Source organism: Scyliorhinus canicula, chromosome 4, assembly GCF_902713615.1.
Source record: "Scyliorhinus canicula chromosome 4, sScyCan1.1, whole genome shotgun sequence".
In the NCBI taxonomy this organism is placed as follows: domain Eukaryota; kingdom Metazoa; phylum Chordata; class Chondrichthyes; order Carcharhiniformes; family Scyliorhinidae; genus Scyliorhinus; species Scyliorhinus canicula.
In genome coordinates this window covers 125,799,948-125,825,661 of record NC_052149.1, presented here as the reverse complement: position 1 = coordinate 125,825,661, position 25,714 = coordinate 125,799,948, and the positions used below count along the sequence as shown (strand labels likewise).

The 25,714-nt window shown below is 51.1% G+C and overlaps 1 long non-coding RNA gene and 1 gene segment (V, D, J or C); one reads left to right on the top strand and one right to left on the bottom strand.

The window, feature by feature from the left end:
* Positions 1-379: 379 nt before the first annotated feature.
* LOC119964978 lies at positions 380-20,144 on the bottom strand. The gene is made up of 2 exons (XR_005460405.1): positions 19,850-20,144; positions 380-792 (listed from the first exon to the last, which is right to left on the bottom strand). It is a non-coding gene; the product is annotated as an uncharacterized LOC119964978 (long non-coding RNA).
* On the top strand, positions 18,492-25,714 carry LOC119964954. The segment is given in 4 exon segments: positions 18,492-18,699; positions 18,886-19,181; positions 19,605-19,638; positions 24,867-25,714. Coding segments are annotated over 4 exon segments (708 nt in total).

Genomic DNA, 25,714 nt, shown 5'->3' with positions numbered 1-25,714 from the left:
GCGCTCAAGAACTTGCCGCACCCCCAGCCAAGCTGTTCCAGTACAGCAATGTGGAAACTTGCCCAGGCATATCCAGCCCACAAGAAATAGGACAATTACCTCCCCATCAGTCTACTCTCAATCATCAGTCAATTGATGGAAGTGGTCATCAACAGTGCTATCAAGTGGTACTTACTTCACAATAACCTGCTCACGGACGCCCAGTTTGGGTTGTGCCAGGGTCACTCAGCTCCTGACCTCATTACACTGGGCAAGTGCACGGTCAATCCCAGCCCCACATGCCCAGAGTCACAACACAAGTGAATTAACCAATAATTCTCATAAAGATACCCAAAACATTTGGCCTTTGGCTATCTGATAATTACAGTCACCAGGTTTGTAAGTTTATTCACAATTACTTTTTATTTATAACAAGGACAAATATGAAATATGCAGTAAACACAGTTGCTTAATGACATGTTAGCACCGGACTCCTCCTTTAACTGTCCCACCCTCCACCCACACACACTAGACAAACAAACACAGAGGGGTTGAAAGGAGTTACAATAATAAGCCTTCAGATCAAAAGATAAGAGTCCTTGCTTCAGATGATGAGTTCTTTAATGTACTTTCTTCACAGTATGAGTGTGGATTAACGTTGCTGAATTACAGCTCGCAATTATCTTCTTTGCCGTTCAGCAGTAGACCTTACTCACAGCTTTTCCAGCCCAGGCGCCTGGCTTCACATCAGCCTTTTCTGCAGCGAGAGCTGATTCCCAAAGTGGGCATTTGGTGAGAATTTGGTGGTTATTTCTGGAACAAAATGCAAAAAAGATAAGTTTTATCTCTCACCTTCCATCGCGAAACTGAAACCACATTAGGTCTCTGAACCATTTCAGTGGGAACAGATCCAAGCACAACCTGTTACCGGGCAGAACACGGCCTTTTGGGGCCATTTATTGGCCACCAGCCAAATCGGTCAAACCGAGTCATCACTGACACTGGCCAATCTGCAATCAGCAGTCTTTTCTGGATTCTTCTGTTCAAATTAAAGGCACAGGCCACTTTCCTTAAAGAGACAGGTCCATAAATTATCTATGGATTAAAGATGTAATAGCAAAAATAAAAGAAATGGGAAGTAAAGGAATAAACAGGAAGCACATTTACAACAGCCTTGGTTCAAACATGGACAAAAGAGCTGAATGCCAGAGGTGAGGTGAGAGATACCAAAAGGCACAAGTCAGGAGTGTGATACCCTCTACTTGCCTGGGTGAGTGCAGCTCTAACAACACTCAAGAAGCTCGACACCATCCAGGACAAAGTAGCCGCTTGATTAACAGCCCTTCCATAAAACAATCACTCCCTCCACCACCAACGTACAGTAGCTGCTGTGTGTACCATCTACAAGATGCCCTGCAGAAACTCACCAAGTTTACTCAGGCAACACCTTCCAAACTCATGACCTCTACCATCTGTGTTGGTATGACTAGGAGGTTTACGGTACCTCAGAGCAGTGCTGCCATTGGTGCAGAGGTCTCGCTGCCCATTGGCTCAGGCAGGTCATGTACCTCTCTGCCAATTGGCTGAGGCTAGTCATGTGACTGCTTGCCGATTGGCCGAGAGGCCGGTAGCCCCTCCTACGAGGCGGGGTATAAGAACCCGTAACAGCCAGCAGTCGGCCTTTCTCTGTAAGTCGACTGCCGGGCACACAACTAGTTAATTAAAGCCTGTTATTTGGAACTTCTTCACGACTCGAGTCCGATTGATGGCACATCAATTTAATGAACTAGAAATTTGAAATGGAGCTTCGGATCAAGCCAGACTGCCTCCGCATCAGCCCGCATGCTACAAACGCGTCAGCAACTTTTAAACATTGGCTGGCGTGTTTCAACAGCTACCTCACCACTACGGACAGCCATCCCACAAAGGAGCAGAAATTCCACATCCTCCACTCGTGCTTGGGCACCGCCGTTCACTCGATGATAGAGGATGAACAGGACTATGACGCAGCCATGGATCTCCTGAAAGGACATTTTCTCAGGCCTGTAAATCAAGTCTATGCGCGGCACCTCCTGGCTACAAGGCAACAGTTCCCCGGTGAGTCCCTTGATGAATTCTATCGGGCCCTCATTATCCTGGGGAGAAATTGCGCCTGCCCGCAAGTTACAGCGGCAGAACACACTGAACTGCTAATCCGGGATGCCTTCGTCGCAGACATGCAATCTTCTCAAATACACCAGCGGCTCCTGGAAAAGGACACTTTAAGCCTCACTGAGGCACGGACCCTCGCATCCTTCTGTGGCCAGGCCAAGCACCCCCGCCCGCGCTATCCGGCCCGCTGCGCAGTCTGCAAGAGCTGCGGTAAAAAGGGCCACTTCTCTGTTGTCTGCCAGTCCAAGTCGGTCGCTGCTGTTCCGCGCAAGATGCCCTGCATCCCGCCCCCCCCCCCCCCCCCCCCAAGGCCCCGGGCGGCCCACAGACCTCTCTGCCCCCGCTCCCAGCCACCACGAATGACCCACGGACGCCACCATTTTGGGGCACTGACGCCACGTGCGGGCCCCGGGTGCCTCCATCCTGGGGCCCCGACTCCACGTGCAGTCGACGGGCGCCGCCATCTTGGGTCAGCATGGAGGACCCCACCGGTGAACACTCCACGGGAGAAGACGAAGTTTGGTGACTGAGGGAGTATAAGGGTTATTTAAAGTCTAGTATTTCTTTTATTTAGTTAATTAACTTAAAAGTTGCTGTTTGGTCTATAAGAAGGTGAATTTTGAATCAGCTTTAAACAAGGTTCTACTTGGACTTACTTGCAGCTGGAGCTTGTTAATTAGTTAATTGCATTAGGCCAGTTTTTAGAAGCTAGAGTCACAGTATAAATAGGGGCTAGATACAGTGCAGACTTTGTTTGCACTGAGTGCTGAGCTTGTGGCATTTGAGTGCTACAGTGAGAGTTTGGTGACTGAGGGAGTGCTGAGCTTGTGGCATTTGAGTGCTACAGTGAGAGTTTGGTGACTGAGGGAGTTAGGTGAGGAGGGAGTAAGGTGCTCCTTACATTTCATTTCCTATATTTATCAAAGAGCGTGAAGGGAACCAGGAGTTTAGAGTACAGCTGACTGGGAGCAGAGTCGGAGGGCGGAGGTCCAGTTGGTCCACAGGGCAGCTAATTCTGTAAAGTAAGAGGGGATGGAGGCTAGGGCAGTTGCATGCTCCTCCTGTAGGATGTGGGTGGTGAGGGATACCACTGGTGTCCCCGCTGACTATACCTGCGGGAAGTGCACCCAACTCCAGCTCCTCAGAGACCGTGTTAAGGTACTGGAGCTGGAGCTGGATGAACTTCGGATCATCCGGGAGGCAGAGGGGGTCATAGAGAAGAGTTACAGGGAGGTAGCCACACCAAAGGTACTGGACAAGAGTAGCTGGGTTACAGTCAGGGGAAAGAAAACTAACAGGCAGACAGTGCAGGGATCCCTCGTGGCCATTCCCCTTCAAAACAAGTATACCGTTTTGGATGCTGTTGGGGGGGATGACCTACCGGGGGAAGGCCCCAGCGGCCAGGTCTCTGGCACTGAGTCTGGCTCTGGGGCTCAGAAGGGAAGGGGGGAGCATAGAAAAGCAATAGTAATAGGAGATTCAATGGTTAGGGGAATAGATAGGAGATTCTGTGGTCACGAGCGAGACTCCCGAAAGGTATGTTGCCTCCCGGGTGCCAGGGCCAGGGATGTCTCTGATCGTGTCTTCAGGATCCTGAAGGGGGAGGGTGAGCAGCCAGAAGTCGTGGTGCACATTGGTACCAACGATGTAGGTAGGAAAAAGGGTGTGGAGGTAATAAACAAGTTTAGGGAGTTAGGCTGGAAGTTAAGGGCCAGGACAGACAGAGTTGTCATCTCTGGTTTGTTGCCGGTGCCACGTGATAGCGAGGCTAGGAATAGGGAGAGAGTGCAGTTGAACACGTGGCTGCAGGAATGGTGTAGGAGGGAGGGCTTCAGGTATTTGGATAATTGGAGCGCATTCTGGGGAAGGTGGGACCTGTACAAGCAGGACGGGTTGCATCTGAACCAGAGGGGCACCAATATCCTGGGGGGGAGGTTTTCTAGTACTCTTCGGGAGGGTTTAAACTAATTTGGCAGGGGAATGGGAACCGGATCTGTAGTCCAGCAACTAAGGTAGACGATAGTCAGGACGCCAAAGCACGTAGTGATGCAGTGGGGAAGGTAACAATGACAAAGGAGAGTACTTGCAGGCAAGGAGATGGGATGAAGTGTGTATACTTTAATGCAAGAAGCATCAGGAATAAGGTGGGTGAACTTAAGGCATGGATCGGTACTTGGGACTACGATGTGGTGGCCATCACGGAAACTTGGATAGAAGAGGGCCAGAAATGGTTGTTGGAGGTCCCTGGTTATAGATGTTTCAACAAGATTAGGGAGGATGGTAAAAGAGGTGGGGGGGTGGCATTGTTAATTAGAGATAGTATAACAGCTGCAGAAAGGCAGTTCGAGGGGGATCTGCCTACTGAGGTAATATGGGTTGAAGTTAGAAATAGGAAAGGAGCAGTCACCTTGTTGGGAGTGTTCTATAGGCCCCCCAATAGCAGCAGAGATGTGGAGGAACAGATTGGGAAACAGATTCTGGAAAGGTGCAGAAGTCACAGGGTAGTAGTCATGGGCGACTTCAACTTCCCAAACATTGAGTGGAAACTCTTTAGATCAAATAGTTTGGATGGGGTAGTGTTTGTGCAGTGTGTCCAGGAAGCTTTTCTAACACAGTATGTAGATTGTCCGACCAGAGGGGAGGCCATATTGGATTTAGTACTTGGTAATGAACCAGGGCAGGTGATAGATTTGTTAGTGGGGGAGCATTTTGGAGGTAGTGACCACAATTCTGTGACTTTCACTTTAGTAATGGAGAGGGATAGGTGCGAGCAACAGGGCAAGGTTTATAATTGGGGGAAGGGTAAATACAATGCTGTCAGACAAGAATTGAAGTGCAGAAGTTGGGAACATAGGCTGTCAGGGAAGGACACAAGTGAAATGTGGAACTTGTTCAAGGATCAGGTACTGCGTGTCTTTGATATGTATGTCCCTGTCAGGCAGGGAAGAGATGGTCGAGTGAGGGAACCATGGTTGACAAGAGAGGTTGAATGTCTTGTTAAGAGGAAGAAGGAGACTTATGTAAGGCTGAAGAAACAAGGTTCAGACAGGGCGCTGGAGGGATACAAGATAGCCAGGAGGGAACTGAAGAAAGGGATTAGGAGAGCTAAGAGAGGGCATGAAAAATCTTTGGTGGGTAGGATCAAGGAAAACCTCAAGGCCTTTTACACATACGTGAGAAATATGAGAATGACTAGAGTGAGAGTAGGTCCGATTAAGGACAGTAGCGGGAGATTGTGTATTGAGTCTGAAGAGATAGGAGAGGTCTTGAACAAGTATTTTTCTTCAGTATTTACAAATGAGAGGGGCCATATTGTTGGAGAGGACAGCGTGAAGCAGACTGATAAGCTTGAGGAGATACTTGTCAGGAAGGAAGATGTGTTGCGCGTTTTGAAAAACTTGAGGATAGACAAGTCCCCCGGGCCTGACGGGATATATCCAAGGATTCTATGGGAAGCAAGAAATGAAATTGCAGAGCCGTTGGCAATGATCTTTTCGTCCTCGCTGTCAACAGGGGTGGTACCAGAGGATTGGAGAGTGGCGAATGTCGTGCCCCTGTTCAAAAAAGGGAATAGGGATAACCCTGGGAATTACAGGCCAGTTAGTCTTACTTCGGTGGTAGGCAAAGTAATGGAAAGGGTACTGAGGGATAGGATTTCTGAGCATCTGGAAAGGCATTGCTTGATTAGGGATAGTCAGCACGGATTTGTGAGGGGTAGGCCTTGCCTTACAAGTCTTATTGAATTCTTTGAGGAGGTGACCAAGCATGTGGATGAAGGTAAAGCAGTGGATGTAGTGTACATGGATTTTAGTAAGGCATTTGATAAGGTTCCCCATGGTAGGCTTATGCAGAAAGTAAGGAGGCATGGGATAGTGGGAAATTTGGCCAGTTGGATAACAAACTGGCTAACCGATAGAAGACAGAGAGTTGTGGTGGATGGCAAATATTCAGCCTGGAGCCCAGTTATCAGTGGCGTACCGCAGGGATCAGTTCTGGGTCCTCTGCTGTTTGTGATCTTCATTAACGACTTGGATGAGGGAGTTGAAGGGTGGGTCAGTAAATTTGCAGATGATACGAAGATTGGTGGAGTTGCGGATAGTGAGGAGGGCTGTTGTCGGCTTCAAAGAGACATAGATAGAATGCAGAGCTGGGCTGAGAAGTGGCAGATGGAGTTTAACCCTGACAAGTGTGAGGTTGTCCATTTTGGAAGGACAAATCTGAATGCGGAATACAGGGTTAATGGTAGGGTTCTTGGCAATGTGGAGGAGCAGAGAGATCTTGGGGTCTATGTTCATTGTTCTTTGAAAGTTGCCACTCAAGTGGATAGAGCTGTGAAGAAGGCCTATGGTGTGCTAGCGTTCATTAGCAGAGGGATTGAATTTAAGAGCCGTGAGGTGATGATGCAGCTGTACAAAACCTTGGTCAGGCCACATTTGGAGTACTGTGTGCAGTTCTGGTCACCTCATTTTAGGAAGGATGTGGAAGCTTTGGAAAAGGTGCAGAGGAGATTTACCAGGATGTTGCCTGGAATGGAGAGTAGGTCATGCGAGGAAAGATTGAGGGTGCTGGGCCTTTTCTCATTGGAACGGAGAAGGATGAGGGGCGACTTGATAGAGGTTTATAAGATGATCAGGGGAATAGATAGAGTAGACAGTCAGAGACTTTTTCCCCGGGTGGAACACACCATTACAAGGGGACATAAATTTAAGATAAATGGTGGAAGATATAGAGGGGATGTCAGAGGTAGGTTCTTTACCCAGAGAGTAGTGGGGGCATGGAATGCACTGCCTGTGGTAGTAGTTGAGTCGGAAAATTTATGGACCTTCAAGCGGCTATTGGATAGGTACTTGGATTAGGGTAGAATAAGGGAGTGTAGGTTAACTTCTTAAGGGCAGCACGGTAGCATTGTGGATAGCACAATTGCTTCACAGCTCCAGGGTCCCAAGTTCGATTTCGACTTGGGTCACTGTCTGTGTGGAGTCTGCACATCCTCCCCGTGACTGCGTGGGTTTCCTCCGGGTACTCCGGTTTCCTCCCACAGTCCAAAGATGTGCAGGTTGGGTGGATTGGCCATGACAAATTGTCCAAAATTCTATGATTAACCTAGGACAAAAGTTCGGCGCAACATCGTGGGCCGAAGGGCCTGTTCTGTGCTGTATTTCTCTCTCTCTAAACTCCTGCCACGACTCGCTGCAGTGACACTGGACCAATCGCGGCCCCGCACGCTCTCCACGGCGACTACGTAAATTTTCCTCAATGGACACGAAACGAGCTGCCTACTCGACTCCGGGAGCACAGAGAGTTTTGTCCACCCCGATACGGTAAGACGCTGCGCGCTCCCCGTTCACCCGGTTAAGCACAAAATCGCCCTGGCTTCAGGTTCACACTCCGTCAAAATCACCGGGTGCTGCGTAGCGGACCTCACGGTCCAGGGGAGGGTTTTTAAAATTACAAACTCCTCGTCCTTCCCCGTCTCTGCGCACCGGCACCTTTAGGACTGGATTTCCAGTGCAACCTGCAGAGCTTAACCTTCAAATTCGGCAGCCCTATTCCCCCCTTACTGTCTGCAGCCTTGCGTCCCTCAAAGTGGACCCCCCCTTCCTTGTTTGCGAACCTCACCCCGGATTCCAAGCCCGTCGCCACTAGGAGCAGACGATACAGTGCCCAGGACCGGACCTTCATCAGGTCCGAGGTCCAAAGGCTGCTGAAGGAAGGAGTCATTGAGGCCAGCAACAGTCCCTGGCGAGCCCAAGTGCTGCTGGTTAGGACTGGGGAGAAAAACTAGATGGTCATTGACTACAGTCAGACCATCAACAGGTTTACGCAGCTGGACGCGTATCCTCTCACCCGTATCTCCGATCTGGTTAACAGGATTGCGAAGTACAAAGTCTTCTCCACGGTGGACCTTAAGTCCGCCTATGACCAGCTCTCCATCCGCGCGAGTGACCGGACGTACACTGCGTTCGAGGCGGATGGGCGCCTCTACCACTTTCTAAGGATTCCATTCGGTGTCACAAATGGGGTCTCGGTCTTCCAACGGGAGATGGACCGAATGGTGGACCAATACGGTTTACGGGCAACCTTCCCGTATCTCAATAATGTCACCATCTGCGGCCATGACCAGCAGGACCACGACACCAACCTCCGTAAATTCCTCCGAACATCAAAACTCCTTAACCTCACATATAATAAAGATAAGTGCGTGTTTCGCACTGACCGTCTAGCCATCCTCGGCTACGTAGTGCGTAACGGAGTGATAGGCCCCGACCCCGAACGCATGCGCCCCCTGATGGAACTTCCCCTCCCCAACTCCCGCCAAGCCCTCAAACGCTGCCTGGGGTTCTTCTCATATTACGCCCAGTGGGTCCCCAACTCCGCCGACAAAGCCCGCCCCCTCATCCAATCCAACACGTTTCCCCTGTCGATGGAGGCCCGCCAGGCCTTTAGCCGCATCAAAGCGGATATCGCAAAGGCCACGATGCATGCTATCGACGAGTCCCTCCCATTCCAGATCGAGAGCGACGCGTCTGATGTAGCTCTGGCGGCCACCCTGAACCAAGCGGGCAGACCCTTGGCCTTCTTCTCCCGGACCCTCCACGCTTCCGAACTCCGCCATTCCTCGGTGGAAAAGGAGGCACAGGCCATAGTTGAAGCTGTGCGACATTGGAGGCACTATCTGGCCGGCAGGAGGTTTACCCTCCTCACAGACCAACGGTCAGTGGCCTTTATGTTTGACAATGCACAGAGGGGCAAGATCAAGAACGACAAGATATTGCGGTGGCGGATCGAGTTGTCCACGTATAACTACGATATCTTGTATCGTCCTGGGAAGCTCAACGAACCTCCTGATGCCCTATCCCGCGGTACCTGAGCCAGCGCGCAGATTAACCGCCTCCGCACCCTCCACGCGGACCTCTGCCACCCAGGGGTAACCCGCTTCTACCACTTCATTAAGACCCGCAACCTGCCCTACTCCATTGAGGAGGTCAGGACCGTGACCAGGGACTGCCACATCTGCGCAGAGTGCAAACCGCACTTCTACCGCCCCGAGCAAGCGCATCTGGTAAAGGCGTCCCGCCCTTTCGAACGTCTTAGTATGGACTTCAAGGGTCCCCTCCCATCCAACAACCGCAACATCTACTTTCTAAGTGTGATTGACGCGTACTCCCGCTTCCCTTTTGCCATCCCCTGCCCCGACATGACCACGACAACCGTCATCAAGGCCCTCCTCTCCATTTTCTCCCTGTTCGGTTACCCCGCGTACATCCACAGCGACCGGGGGTCCTCCTTTATGAGCAACGAACTGCGTCAATTCCTGCTTAGCAGGGGCATCGCCTCTAGCAGGACGACCAGTTATAACCCCCAGGGTAACGGTCAGGTCGAGCGGGAGAATGGTACGATCTGGAAGACCGTCCTACTGGCCCTGCGTTCCAGACATCTCCCGATCTCCCACTGGCAAGAGGTTCTCCCAGACGTCCTACACTTGATTCGGTCTGTCCTCTGCACTGCCACGAACCAAACACCTCATGAACGTCTTCTTGTTTTCCCTAGGAGGTCATCCTCAGGATCCCCGCTCCCGACCTGGCTGGCCACCCTCGGGCCCATCTTGCTCCGGAAGCATGTGCGGGTGCACAAGTCCGACCCGTTGGTTGACATGGTCCAGTTACTCCACGCCAACCCGCAGTACGCGTATGTGGAGTATCCCGACGGTCGGCAGGACACGGTCTCCCTTCGGGACCTGGCACCCGCCGGTGTGTGGCCACACCCCCCCCTCCAGTCCCAACCGCCCCGGCGCCCCCAGCGCCCCCGCAACTCAGCGCACAGGAACCCCCTCCCCCAATCAGAGCTCCATTCGCACCGACCAGGGGTACGAACACAGGACCACGACCGCCGCTCCCGGAGTCACGCACGACCACCGACCCGACGTCACCGGCACCGCTGCGACGGTCCAGCAGAACATCGAGGATGCCCGTCAGACTGATCGAGTCGATCTGATGTTCCACTGGACTTTATTGGACTCTTCGTGTTGTTCAGTGTTCCCACGTACAAAGTTGCACGTCTTTTTTCTTTCTCGCTTTCTCTTTTGTTTTGCTTATCCCTCGTTGTTCAGAAGTGAATTGTGTATTGCTGTTCTGTTGCACATTGTCGCGGGCCAGTGGGCAGCCACCAGATACACCAGGTACACCTCATTCTCTCTAGTCAGACCGCCAGTCTGACACCCCCACCCCCCCCCAACCACACACCCCCCCACCCCCCCACCCCCGCTTTTCTTGCTCCTCCTCTCTCTCCCCCTCCGGCTTCTTTCTCCACAAGGGGTGAATGTGGTGGTATGACTAGGAGGTTTATGCTACCTCAGAGCAGTGCTGCCATTGGTGCAGAGGACTCGCTGCCCATTGACTCAGGCAGGTCATGTGCCTCTCTGCCAAGTGGCTGAGGCTAGTCATGTGACTGCTCGCCGATTGGCCGAGAGGCTGGTAGCCCCTCCTACGAGGCGGGGTATAAGAACCCGTAACAGCCGACAGTCGGCCTTTCTCTGTAAGTCGACTGCCGGGCACACAACTAGTTCATTAAAGCCTGATATTTGGAACTTCTTCACGACTCGAGTCCGATTGATGGTACATCAAAGAGAGACATCCAGAGAGACAAGGGCAGCAGATAAGTGGAGCATCATCATCTGTAAGTTTCCCTCCAAGTTACTCACCATTCTGACTTGGAAATATATCGCCGTTCCTTCACTGTCACTGGGTCAAAGTCCTGGAACTCCCTCCCTAACTGCACAGTGGATGTTCCTACACCAAAGGGCCTGCAGCGGTTCAAGCACCTTTCCAAGGAGAATTAGGGATGGGCAATAAAAGCTGTTCTGGATCGTGACCCCCAAGTCCCAGAAATGGAAACATTTTTAAAACTCCACCCTACTTCCCTATTTTGTGTGTGGCATTCTGGACCCTCTCAGCAGGATATTTGACTGCAAGATCCATCACCATTTTGTCCACTTTTGTCCCCACCCGGAATCTACTCGCAACCTGAATTTATCTAGCGCCTTAATGTGTAAAAACATCCCAGGATATTTCACAGAGAGGCAGTAAGAGTAGCGGGGAAGGGGTTGGGAGGACATTAGGAAGATTGATAAAAGGCTGAGGTGAACAGATGGAGTTTGATGGAGAAAAGAGAAGCCAGGAGAGGGGAAGAGATTAAAGGTCAGAGTTCAGAGAGCGGAGCCAAGGCGTCTGAAAGCTCTGCTGCCAATGGTGGGATGAAGCAAACAGCGATGGGCAGGAGACCAGAGTCAGAAGATGGAGGGGTGAGGGAGACAATGTGAGTCTGCAGCAGAACACAAGGGTAGGGAGGAATGACGCTTCCATGAAGGTAATTGGAGGACAGAGATTGTGGGTCAGTGAGGTAAGGGGTTACAGTTCAGTGAGGTCTGGGGTAATAGGTCACAGGCACCCGGGAAACATGGGCGGAATTCTCCCCTACCCGGCAGGGCGGGGGGGGGGGGGGGGGGGTCCCGGCGTAGCGGATTGGCGCCAACCACTCCGGCGTCGGGCCTCCCCAAAGGTGCGGAATTCTCCGCCCGCGCCAGAGTGGCTCCCGCTCCGCTGACTGCCTTTGGCGCCACGCTGTCCGGCATCGGGGCTGGCCGAAAGGCCTTCGCCGGTCGGCGTGAGTCCGCGCATGCGCTAGAGCATCAGTGGCCGCTGACGTCACCACTGGCGCATGCGCGGTGGAGGGTGTCTCTTCCGCCTCCTCCATGGTGGAGGCCGTGGCGGCGACGGAAGAAAAAGAGTGCCCCCACGGCCCAGGCCCGCCCACCGATCGGTGGGCCCCAATCACGGGCCAGGCCACCGTGGGGGCACCCCCGATGTCCGATTGCCCCCCCGGACCCCAGTTTAATCTCAAGCATTTTCAGCATGCATGTCAGTATACAAAGTCTCCAGAAAGTAAAAACACACTGCAAAAATGCACAACATCTGCCCACTCAAACTACAAAAATGTTGCATTTATAAAAATTCATAAAAATATTCCTTTCAATTGTACAAGTGACAGGAAATTAGCAAACTCTCCAGACTTGGACAAGACCCCAGGGGCCCGCCCGCGCCACCAATCCCGCCGGCACAGAGGTGGTTTAAACCACGTCGGCGGGAGAGGCCTGACAGCGGCGGGACTTCACCCCACCCCGGGCCGAAGAATCGCTGCAGGGGGCCCGCCGACCGGCAGGGCGTGACTCCCGCCCCTGTCGATTCCCGGGTGGCAGAGAATTCCGGCCACGGCGGGGGTGGGATTTACACCGGCCCCAGGCAATTCCCTGACCCTGCGGGGGGTCGGATAATTCCGCCCAAGGTCAGTGAGGTTAGGGGTAACAGGTCAGTGAGGTTAGGGGTAACAGGTCAGTGAGGTTAGGGGTAACAGGTCAGTGAGGTTAGGGGTAACAGGTCACAGGCACCCGGGAAACAGGTCAGTGAGGTTAGGGGTAACAGGTCAGTGAGGTTAGGGGTAACAGGTCAGTGAGGTTAGGGGTAACAGGTCACAGGCACCCGGGAAACAGCTCAGTGAGGTTAGGGGTAACAGGTCAGTGAGGTTAGGGGTAACAGGTCAGTGAGGTTAGGGGTAACAGGTCAGTGAGGTTAGGGGTAACAGGTCACAGGCACCCGGGAAACAGGTCAGTGAGGTTAGGGGTAAAAGGTCACAGGCACCCGGGAAACAGCTCAGTGAGGTTCGGGGTAACAGGTCACAGGCACCCGGGAAACAGCTCAGTGAGGTTAGGGGTAACAGGTCAGTGAGGTTAGGGGGTAACAGGTCACAGGCACCCGGGAAACAGGTCAGTGAGGTTAGGGGTAACAGGTCAGTGAGGTCTGGGGTAACAGGTCAGTGAGGTTAGGGGTAACAGGTCAGTGAGGTTAGGGGTAACAGGTCAGTGAGGTCTGGGGTAACAGGTCAGTGAGGTTAGGGGTAACAGGTCAGTGAGGTCTGGGGTAACAGGTCAGTGAGGTTAGGGGTAACAGGTCAGTGAGGTCTGGGGTAACAGGTCAGTGAGGTTAGGGGTAACAGGTCAGTGAGGTCTGGGGTAACAGGTCAGTGAGGTTAGGGGTAACAGGTCAGTGAGGTTAGGGGGTAACAGGTCACAGGCACCCGGAAAACAGGTCAGTGAGGTTAGGGGTAACAGGTCAGTGAGGTCTGGGGTAACAGGTCAGTGAGGTTAGGGGTAACAGGTCAGTGAGGTTAGGGGTAACAGGTCAGTGAGGTCTGGGGTAACAGGTCACAGGCACCCGGGAAACAGGTCAGTGAGGTTAGGGGTAACAGGTCAGTGAGGTCTGGGGTAACAGGTCAGTGAGGTTAGGGGTAACAGGTCAGTGAGGTCTGGGGTAACAGATCACAGGCACCCGGGAAACAGGTCAGTGAGGTTAGGGGTAACAGGTCAGTGAGGTTAGGGGTAACAGGTCAGTGAGGTTAGGGGTAACAGGTCACAGGCACCCGGGAAACAGGTCAGTGAGGTTAGGGGTAACAGGTCAGTGAGGTCTGGGGTAACAGGTCAGTGAGGTTAGGGGTAACAGGTCAGTGAGGTCTGGGGTAACATGTCAGTGAGGTCTGGGGTAACAGGTCACAGGCACCCGGGAAACAGGTCAGTGAGGTTAGGGGTAACAGGTCAGTGAGGTCTGGGGTAACAGGTCAGTGAGGTCTGGGGTAACAGGTCACAGGCACCCGGGAAACAGGTCAGTGAGGTTAGGGGTAACAGGTCAGTGAGGTCTGGGGTAACAGGTCAGTGAGGTTAGGGGTAACAGGTCAGTGAGGTCTGGGGTAACAGGTCAGTGAGGTCTGGGGTAACAGGTCACAGGCACCCGGGAAACAGGTCAGTGAGGTTAGGGGTAACAGGTCAGTGAGGTTAGGGGTAACAGGTCAGTGAGGTTAGGGGTAACAGGTCACAGGCACCCGGGAAACAGGTCAGTGAGGTTAGGGGTAACAGGTCAGTGAGGTTAGGGGAAACAGGTCAGTGAGGTTAGGGGTAACAGGTCAGTGAGGTTAGGGGAAACAGGTCAGTGAGGTTAGGGGTAACAGGTCAGTGAGGTTAGGGGTAACAGGTCAATATACATTAATGATATTGAAAAAAGATTTGCATGCAATATCTCTAAATTTGCAGACAACACTAAGCTGGGTGACAGTGTGCCGTGAGGAAAATGCAAAGAGGCTGCAGGGTAACCGAGACAGGCTGGCTGAGTGGGCAAATACTTGACAAATGCAATATAATGTGGATAAATGTGAGGTTACCACTTCGGTGGCAAAAACAGGTAGACAGATTACTCTCTGAATGATGGCACTTTAGGAAAAGAGGAAGTGCAACGAGACATGGATGTCATGGTGGAACGGTAGCTGAAGGTCGGCATGCAGGTGCAGCAGGCGGTGAGGAAAGCTAATGGTATGCTGGCCTTCATGGCAAAGTTATTTGAGTATAGGAGCAGGGAAACCTTGCTGCAGTTAGACAGGACCTTGGTGAGGACATGCTTTGAGTAATGCGTGCAGTTTTGGTCTCCTGGTTTGAGGAAGGACATTCTTGCTATTGAGGGTGTACAGCGAAGGCTAATTCCCGGGATGGCAGGACTGAAGAAAGACTGGGCTTGTACTGGAGTTTAGAAGACTGAGAGGGAATTCATAGAAACATATAAAATCCTAATGAGACTGGACAGGCTGGATGTGGGAAGAATGTTCCCGATGTTCGGGACGTCCAGAACAAGGGGTCACAGCCTGAGAATAAGGGGCAGCCATTCAGGTCTGATATGAGGAAGAGCTGCTTCTCTCCGAGAGTTGTGAACTTGTGGAATCCTCTACCACAGAAAGCTGTTGGGTTCAGTTCGTTGGATATATTCAAGAGATAACTAGACGTGGCCCTTGCAGCTAAAGGGATCAAGGGGTATGGAGAGAAAGCGGGAGTGGAATTCTGAATTTGCATAATCAGCAATGATCATATTGAATGGTGGTGCAGGCTTGAAGGGCCGAATGGCCCACTCCACCTATTTTCTATGTTTCAATGTTTTCATGAGGTTAGGGGTAATAGGTCAGTGAGATCAGGGGTACTGCTAGGGTAACAGTTTGTGCGTGACAGGGTACAGACCCACTGCATTTGGGACAGGATGGGGAGTGTGAATAAAGGAAGCCAGGAGAGGATATCAGAATAATCGAGTTAGAAGGCAGGACAAGCCGGAATAAGGGGTTCTGTGCTCAAGGGGCTGATGTAGTGTAGAGACGGACAATGTTGTGGATGTGGTGAATCACACTCCTCTTAATTCACACTGTTGTTATATGACATGTTGTATTCATGTAAGCTCGGTATACGAGCAGTTGCGCGGCTCTGCCCATAGGGGGAGATGAGGAGTTTGTACTGGGCTCCACTCTTGGCTCCGCCCATGGTTCCGCCCATGGCTCCTTCCACTAACCGGAAGTATAAAGCTTTGCAGTCGTGAGCCTGCCTGCCAGTTCATCACGTCGCAGGCAGCCTCTGTTGTTAAAACCACTGTTCACTTCCAACCACGTGTCTCATGAATTGATGGTCACATCAGTGGATATGGAAATAAGGGGCCTCCGTGATGGAGAGGATGTGGACTTGAAGCTCAGAGGAGGTCCAGTGGGAAGGAGGCCCATGTTTACTGATCCCTATTGGAGGGTCCAGTGGGAAGGAGGCCCATGTTTTCTGGTCCCTATTGGAGGGTCCAATGGGAAGGAGGCCCATGTTTACTGGTCCCTATTGGAGGGTCAGTGGGAAGGAGGCCCATGTTTACTGGTCCGGATTGGAGGGTCAGTTAAGACATGGACACCATGGTCGATAAGGAGGATGGTTCCTTTATGTTGTAAATGTGTGGTTATCCAACCCTCATCCCAGTTAAACACCAGGACCCCAGAGACTGACCATGGAAGGGGAAGGAGGGGGGAAGGGATCTGAATGTGCTCTGAATGGACAGGATGCATCAGTGACTCAGTCTCTGTCCCTCCAGCTCACACTAATGGGGTGAGGATCTCCTCTCTCTGCTGGGCCTTCATTAAATATTGTGTCTGAACCAGTACCCAGTGAGAATAGACCAACAGCACAGAACTACCCTTAATCTGACAATAATCTGTCAGTCTGACTGAGCAAGGCTGCAGCATGGTCAATGTGGGAAATGGGGCCTTACTTCAGAAGATATGCTTCTGGGGTCAAGAGTTAACCTCCATTGTTGAGGCAGAGCAGAGGAAGATTTATCCTACATTTAACTGTGATCCACCTGGGAGAGTGTGGGAAAGAGAGAGCGAGGAGCAGACTGTGACCGAGAGAGAGAGAGGGAAGCATTTAACTGTGATCCACCTGGGAGAGTGTGGGATAGAGAGAGCGAGGAACAGACTGTGACAGAGAGAGAGGGGGAAGCATTTAACTGTGATCCACCTGGGAGAGTATGGGAAAGAGAGAGCGAGGGGCAGACTGTGACAGAGAGAGAGAGGGGGAAGCATTTAACTGTGATCCACCTGGGAGAGTGTGGGAAAGAGAGAGCGAGGAGCGGACTGTGACAGAGAGAGAGAGGGAAGCATTTAACTATGATCCACCTGGGAGAGTGTGGGAAAGAGAGAGCGAGGAGCAGACTGTGATAGAGAGAGAGGGGGGGGGGGAAGCTTTTAACTGTGATCCACCTGGGAAAGTGTGGGAAAGAGAGAGCGAGGGGCAGACTGTGACAGAGAGAGAGGGAAGCATTTAACTGTGATCCACCTGGGAGAGTGTGGGAAAGAGAGAACGAGGAACAGACTGTGACAGAGAGAGAGAGGGCAGCATTTAACTGTGATCCACCTGGAAGAGTGTGGGAAAGAGAGAGCGAGGAACAGACTGTGACAGAGAGAGAGAGGGCAGCATTTAACTGTGATCCACCTGGGAGAGTGTGGGAAAGAGAGAGCGAGGAGCGGACTGTGACAGAGAGAGAGAGGGAAGCATTTAACTGTGATCCACCTGGGAGAGTGTGGGAAAGAGAGAGCGAGGAGCAGACTGTGATAGAGAGAGGGGGGGGGGGGGGGGGGGGGGGGGGGGGGGAGCTTTTAACTGTGATCCACCTGGGAAAGTGTGGGAAAGAGAGAGCGAGGGGCAGACTGTGACAGAGAGAGAGGGAACCATTTAACTGTGATCCACCTGGGAAAGTGTGGGAAAGAGAGAGCGAGGGGCAGACTGTGACAGAGAGAGAGGGAAGCATTTAACTGTGATCCACCTGGGAAAGTGTGGGAAAGAGATAGCGAGGGGCAGACTGTGACAGAGAGAGAGAGAGGGAAGCATTTAACTGTGATCCACCTGGGAGAATGTGGGAAAGAGAGAGCGAGGGGCAGACTGTGACAGAGAGAGAGAGAGGGAAGCATTTAACTGTGATCCACCTGGGAGAGTGTGGGAAAGAGAGAGTGAGGAGCAGACTGTGACAGAGAGAGAGAGAGGGAAGTATTGAACTGTGATCCACCTGGGAGAGTGTGGGAAAGAGAGAGCGAGGGGCAGACTGTGACAGAGAGAGAGAGAGGGAAGCATTTAACTGTGATCCACCTGGGAGAGTGTGGGAAAGAGAGAGTGAGGAGCAGACTGTGACAGAGAGAGAGAGAGGGAAGCATTGAACTGTGATCCACCTGGGAGAGTGTGGGAAAGAGAGAGCGAGGGGCAGACTGTGACAGAGAGAGAGAGAGGGAAGCATTTAACTGTGATCCACCTGGGAGAGTGTGGGAAAGAGAGAGTGAGGAGCAGACTGTGACAGAGAGAGAGAGAGGGAAGCATTTAACTGTGATCCACCTGGGAAAGTGTGGGAAAGAGATAGCGAGGAACAGACTGTGACAGAGAGAGAGAGAGAGGGAAGCATTTAACTGTGATCCACCTGGGAGAGTGTGGGATAGAGAGAGTGAGGAACAGACTGTGACAGAGAGAGAGAGAGAGGGAAGCATTTAACTGTGATCCACCTGGGAGAGTGTGGGAAAGAGAGAGCGAGGGGCAGACTGACAGAGAGAGAGAGAGGGAAGCATTTAACTGCTGCACAAGTACTTAAAGTGTTCCAATCTCCAATAATGACACCAGTTACAGAGATCAGTTGGAGAATTGCAGGACGATGGAGAATGGTACAGAGAGATAGAGGGATACTGAGAGAGAGAGAGAGAGAGAAAGAGTGAGAGAGATGGACAAAGAGAGAGAGAAAGGAAAGAGAATACATAGAGACAGTCAGAGACAGGGAGAGTCAGAGGCAGAAACTGGGAAACTGACACAGAGGAGAAAAGAGACAGGAAGAGAGAGAGAGAGAGCAGAGACTGAGGGACAGATACTGAGGGAGGGAGTGAGAGAGAGCAGAGACTGAGGGACAGATACTGAGGGAGGGAGTCAGTGAGAGAGAAGAAGAGGAAGTGAAGGTGCTGACGTGGTGTCTCTGCCTCATACCATTTACATACTGAGGAACGGGCAGTCAGACTCTCACAGGCTGCAGCTTTATAAAGCAGAGCCCAGTGAAGGGAGAGTTTACCAGTAACCAGGCACAGGGACAGGAGCAGACACCATGATTTCAGCCATCCAGCTGATCTGGCCTCTGGCATTCTGCATCGCAGGTACAAATCTCTCTCCTTCCACCTTGAATATTTTCCTGCTCTCCATTTCAATCCAATTCTACTGACTTGTGATTGAAGGGAAAATGCTGAAAGCAGAGGAACAGTCAGTGTCTCCAACAATATCTCATTGTACAGGCTCTTTCTGTGACAGTTCTTACTTCACTCTGTTTCTCTATTACCCCTCAGGTATCAGTGGAGACATCATCATGACCCAGTCTCCCCCGGTGCTGTCATTGAGCCTGGGCCAGACCGCGACCCTCACCTGTACGGCCAGTCAATCTGTTGGCAGTGCTGTTGCTTGGTATCAACAGCGAGAAGGTCAGAAACCGGCTCTGCTGATCTATGCTGCCTCAACCCGATTCACAGGAATATCCGACCGATTCACCGGCAGTGGATCTGGAACACGATTCACCCTGACAATCAGCAATGTGCAGAATGAGGATGTCGCTGATTATTACTGTCAGCAGCGTAACAGCTGGCCTCTCACAGTGATACAGAGCCTTACAAAAACCCCAATACACACATTCCCACCACCTGTACTGATACATCCCAGTTTTATGTAATAGAGAATAAACACAAAAAAGGAAACTGAACAAATTATTCTCACTGTCCACTACACACTCCAGTCCCTGTGGTGTCCACAGCTCACTGAAGGCCTCAAGTTTCCATCTTACTCTCCATGTCCACATATGAAGAGCAGCTGAAAGATTTATCATCGAAAATTAGAATTCTCAACTCTCCCAACAAAACACAGAGACATTGAGAGAAACAGGGAGAGAGAAAGTGAGAGAGAAAGACAGTAGTGAGTGAGAGACAGAGAGAGACAGAGAGAGGGTGAGAGTGAGTGAGTGAAGCAGAGAGCAGAGGTTTTTGTACAGCCCCTGCACTGGAAGCTGTCAGTGTGGCTTACGTTTGGTAAAGGAACCAAGCTCAGACTGAGTAAGTAAACCTCAATCCTCCGTTATTAACCCTTTCAATACTGAAACTTTCTCAAACACAAATGCTGAATAGTTGAAGGTGTTAGTGGGGAGCTGCAGTGAATGAAATGGTTCATTGAAGAACACTGTGTAGAACAGGGTGCCCAGCTGTATTTCTTTAGTTCCATTCCCCCCTTTAAGCAACAAGATATAAGTAAGCAGCTTTTACCCACCGTGTGGAGGAGATCTGGACGTTTGCAGACTGTGTTCACATTCCTGGACCATGGAGTGAAATCACTCACTAGACTCCTGTCAGTCTGCGTGTGACAGACACGGGCAGAGTTTGATGTGAGCTCTGGCTCCCTGTCACACTCTCTGATATAACTGATCACAGCAGCAGCAGCAGCACAGTGAGACACCGAGGTCCCACTTCCCCCAGCTTTAACTCTGCTCTCTCCACTCCCTGCTTATCTCTTAGCAAAGTTCTGATGACAAACAGGTCCAGCAGGGCTCACAATCCAGTGGCTTCAGTGTTCCAGGCTCTTGGGGAGACTCTCAGTTACTTTCTGTTTGGGTCGAGTTCAGTCCGATATTTATCCCTGATTCAACATTCCTCCAAATGCTCATTGACTCATTGCTGTTTTGGGATCTTGCTGTGCACAATTGGCTGCAAAACATTTGAGGACAACATCAGGTGGTTCAGATGCTACAGAGATGCAAATCTTTCTTTAACTTTGGAGATTCCTGATCCTGACCCTCGCCCATTGTTCGCACACTCTCAGCCTCCAAAGGCCAGGGGGTTATTAGGAGCAATGACCCTGTCTGACCCCCGGACACTGAGGCTAATTGTAGCCTCACCCTTGACCTCAGCCCAGTGCTGGGCGGCAGGGTTTGAAATTAAATCTAGAAACTTCTGTACTGACCTCCGATCAGAATCCTTTGTGAAATGTGTTGCTCCAAGTCTGCTCCAATGTTCTGGGATAAAGTTCTCCCGCTCTGTGTGTGGCTTGTTAATGTTCAACCTGTTCCCCCAAAAATTCTGATCAATAGTTCGAGCTTCCTGGCTGGTTAACAGTCTCTTGAAGGGACATTGTGTCTTTAAAAACTTGTACTATTAGCAATTTCAGTGCTAGGTGGCATGGTGGTGCAGTGGTTAGCACTACTACCTATGGCACTGAGTACCCGGGTTTAATCCCGGCCCCGGACCACTGTCCGTGTGGAGTTTGCACATTCCGTGTCTGCGTGGGTCTCACCCCCACAACCCGAAGACGTGCAGGATAGGTGGATTGGTCACGCTAAATTGCCCCTTAATTGGGAAAAATATGAATTGGGTACTCGAAATTAAAAGAAACCATTTCAGTGCTGAATTTGTAGTAACCTTCTTTACAAATGTTTAGGTAACATTCCAAAATGATTTAACCAGTTTAACAGCAAACCTTTACCTCCTGACACTGAACCAATTTGAAATCCAATTTTTAATTTTCCCTTGGATTCCATCAGCTTTCAATTTTCAGACACGTCTGTTGTTGGAGAACTGTCAAAGTTCTTGGAAAACCCATGTTGTCAACATCAAACTCCCTCCCCTCATCAACACTCCTCGTTCCCTCTTCAAAAACGTCAATCAAGTTAGTCAGACAGGACCTTCCCTTCACAAATCCATGTTGACCGTCCTTGATCGAACTGTGTCTCTCTCAATGATGATTCTAATTTCTCTCAGAATTATTTCCAATAATTTCCCCACCACTGAGGTTAGACTGACTGGTCAGTAATGACTCAGTCTGTCCCTTCCTCCCTTTTTAAACAACGGTACAACATTATCACTCTTCCATTGCCAGCTTTGTCTCTCTCATTTGTGAAAACTGATGTCAATTATTCATTAAGAACTATCACCATGTCTCCCAACTCCACACACAAGTTAACTTTTTCTTCTCTTAATTGCTACCACAAATTAATTTTGCAATTTTGAAATTTATTTCTGTGATGTGGGAGTTTTTGGTTGGACCAGCGTTTATTGCCCATCCTTCATAGCCTTCAGAAGGTGGTGGTGAACTGCCTTCTGAATCCGCTGGTGTCCTTGCGGTATAGATACACCGAGAGTGCTGTTAGGAAGGGAGTTCCAGGATTTCGAATCCGTGACAATGAAGGAATGGTAATATATTTCCAAGTCAGGATGGTTAGTGACTTGGTGGCTCAGTTCCGGGGAGTGCTGGCCCCAAGACCAGGATTCTCCGAGCCTCCGCGGCTAAATGGCGCTCGGAGCGGTGGCGCAGAATGGGGCCTCAGACCCGTGATTGGGTCCGACGCTGCGACGCGATTCTCCGGCGACCGGAGATTCGGCGGCAGTTACATGCGCGCGGTCAATACGACACCAGTCAGGGACCTTTGAAAGAGGCCCCCGCAGCGATTCTCCGCGGTCGACCAGCCGAGTTCCCGCCGACGTGGTTCACATATGGTTGCAACCGGCGGGAGCTCGGCGTCGTGGCTGCAGTGGCCGTCCTGGTGGAGGGCGGGGGGGAAACAGTCTTCTGGATGGGCCTCCACGGCGGCCAGGTCCGTGATCGGGCCTCCACGACGGCCAGGTCCGTGATCGGGCCTCCACGACGGCCAGGTCCGTGATCGGGCCTCCACGACGGCCAGGTCCGTGATCGGGCCTCCACGACGGCCAGGTCCGTGATCGGGCCTCCACGACGGCCAGGTCCGTGATCGGGCCTCCACGACGGCCAGGTCCGTGATCGGGCCTCCACGACGGCCAGGTCCGTGATCAGGGACCACCTTCGGCGGGCCTACCTTGTGGGGACCTACCTTCTTCCGTGCCGGTCTGCTGTGTTGCTCTGCCATGTTGTGCAGTGCTGGCGTGGAAGCGGCCGCCACATGTATGTAGGGACCCGCGGCCAGCATTGCAGAGCTGCGTACGGCAGCTGGAGCAGCGCAGAGTAGTCCAGTGCCGTGCTGGCTCCCTGTGGGATACAGAATCGCTGGACCAAGACACCCATTGACGCCGGCGTGAAGCACTCCGGTGTTTATGCCGGCGTCAACACTTAGCCACGTTTCTGGAGAATCCCGACCCATGTATCTGCTGCCTTTGTCCTTCTAGATGGTCGTGGTTGTGGGTTTGGAAGCTGCTGCCCAAGGAACCTTGGTGAGATCATGCAGTGCATCTTGTAGATGGTACAGACGGCTGCCACTGTTCATCAGTGGTGGAGGGAGAGAATGTTTGTGGGTGGGGTACCAATCATGTGGGGGTTCTTTGTCCTGGATGGTGTTGAGCTCTTTGAGTGCTTTTGAAGTTGCACTCATCCAGGGAAGTGGAGAGTATTCCATCACACTCCCAGCTTGTGCCTTGTAAATGATGGATAAGCTTTAGGGAGTCAGGAGGTGAGTTACCTGCCACAGGATTCCTCATCTTTGACCTGCTCCTGTCGTCACAGTATTTATATGGTTAGTCCAGTTCAGTTTCTGGTAATTGTAACCCGCAGGATGCTGATAATCGGGAACTTAGTGAAGGTACTGCTTTGAACGTGAAGGGTTAATGGTTAGATTCTCTCTTGTTGGAGATGGTCATTGTCTGGCACAAATGTTACTTGCCAGTTGCCAGCCCAAACCGGGGTTTTGTCCAGGCCTTGTTGTAATAGGGCAAGGTCTGCTTCAGTGTCTGTGGAGTTGTGAATGGTGCTGAACATTGTGCTGAACATTGTGCAGTCATGAATGAACATCCCCACGTCTGACCTCATGACAGAAAGAAAGTCATTCATGAAGCAGCTGAAGCTGGTTGAGCCTCAGAGCCTCCCCTGAAGAACCCGTGAGTAATGTCCATGGTGGCAGAGTGGTTGGCACTTCTGCCTCACAGCGCCGGAGACATGGGTTCGATTCCAACCTTGGGTGACTTTATGGATTTTGCACGTTCTCCCGCTGTCTGCATGGGTTTTCTTTGGGTGCTCCGGTTTCCTCCCACAGTCTAAGAAAATTCAGGTTAAGTGGATTAGCCAGGTTAAATTGTGACTTAGAATCCAAAGGTTAGATTGGTCTGTGGGGATTGGCCGGGGGAGTGGACCTGGGTGCGGTACTGTTTTGGAGGGCTGGTGCCGACTCAAAGGGTCAAATGGCCTCTTTCTGCACTGCAGGGGTTGTGTGGATGTCCGAGGACAGAGATGACTGACCTCCAATATTCACAGTTATCTACCTTTGTGCTGGGTATGACTCCAACCACCAGAGAGTTTTCCCCCTGATTCCCATTGACTCCAGTTTTGCTCGGGCTCCTTGATACCAAACTTGGTCAAATGCTGCCTCGAGGTCAAAGGGCAGTTACTCTGGCCTCACCGCTGGAGTTCAGCTCTTTTGTCATGTTTGAACCAAGGCTGTAATGAGGTCGGGAGCTGAGTGACCCCAAGACTGAACGACACTTGATAGCAATGTTGATCATCCCTTACTGATGATCGAGAGTAGCCTGATGGAGCAGTAATCGGCCGGGTTGGATTTGTCCTGTTTGGTGTGTGCAGGACAAACCTGGGCAATTTTCCACGTTGCTGGGTGAATTGTTTTTTAAATGTATTCATTGGTGTGGGTGTCATTTTCTGGGCCAGCAGTTATTGCCCATCCCTAATTACCCTCCAAGTGGCTGCATTTCAGAAGTGTTTTCCCAGATGTCAACCAAATTGTTGTTAGCCTGGAATCACATGTAGGCCAGACCACTTAAGGACGGCAGACTTCTTTCCCAAAAGGGCATTAGGGAACGAGATGGGCTTTTACAACAATCAACAGTCATTTCAGGGTCATCATTAAACATTGAATTCAATTTTTATTGGATTCAAATTTGGCCATCTGCTGTGATGGGATTCGAACCAGGGTTCACCGAACAGAAAAAATAAGTAATAATAACGTAGAAGTCATTTTGGCAAATCCCAGTTTTGTAAAAGTGGCCTTTCCCCAATTTAAAACTTTTACTCTTGGTTTATCTTTATCCTTTTCCATAACTACTCTAAATCTAACTGAATTATGATCACTATTACCCAAATACTCTCTCATTGATACCCCTTCGCCTGCCCAGATTTAATCGCGAAAACTGTCCAAAACTGCCTCTTTCTTGTTGGGATTTTTCGGTACAGGTTAAAGAAGTTCCCGAGAATGGATTGCCAGCAATCTAGATCATCTGCACAGACACATACACTGACATTGATTTGATCCCAGGTAATCTTCAGGAAGATTAAATCCTTTATAATGGTAGAGATTTAAATTCCTTTCCCTCTCTTTCAGGCCGTGAAAATTCACAACCAACGCTGACCCTGCTGCCCCCCTCCCTGGAGGAGGTCAAGACCAAGGGCACTGCCACCCTGGTGTGCCTTGCCAATCACTTCTATCCCGATGAGCTGGTGGTGGAGTGGAAGAAGGATGGTGCAGCCATTTCGGACGGTGTTCAGACCAGCAACTACCTGCGGGCTTCGGACAACACCTACAGTGTCAGCAGCCTGCTGACCCTCTCTGGCTCTGCCTGGGAGTCCAACGCCAGCTTCTCCTGTGCCCTCACCCACGTGAGCCTCTCCTCTGCCCTCAGCAAGAGCATCAGGAGATCAGAATGTGCGTAGAGTGTTAGAGACAGTCCACAGAGGAGACACAACTTTAAATAGAACAGGGGTGAGCTGGGAGGGCAAAGGTCATTGTCAGCACTGAATTACAACTCTCTCCTTCTCGGGACTGAGGCACTACTGAGGGTCAGAGGTTAAGACATGTTTTTGGGACAGTGCAGAGGGATATTTACTCTGCATGTAATCCCATGCAGCATCTGTCCTGGGAATGTTTGATGGGACAGTGCAGACTCGTGATGCCAAGTAAAACCTCTCTAAGATGCTGAAGACTGTCAGCTGTACCAAAATAACGTGACCCCTGAAATCTCTGCTTCAGGAAACCAGACCTCCTTCCTGCTCACCCTGCAGTTACAATTTAAGGTTTAGTCACCATTTTAAAGGACAGCATTCTCATGTCATTGAGAAAATCTCCATATTTTCCCTGTGAATTTCTCCAGCTTTCTCTGGCTGGGCTGTTTATTCAAGTCTTCTTTCTGACAATGTAAATCTGTAAAAGGTAATAAACATTGAGAATATTCA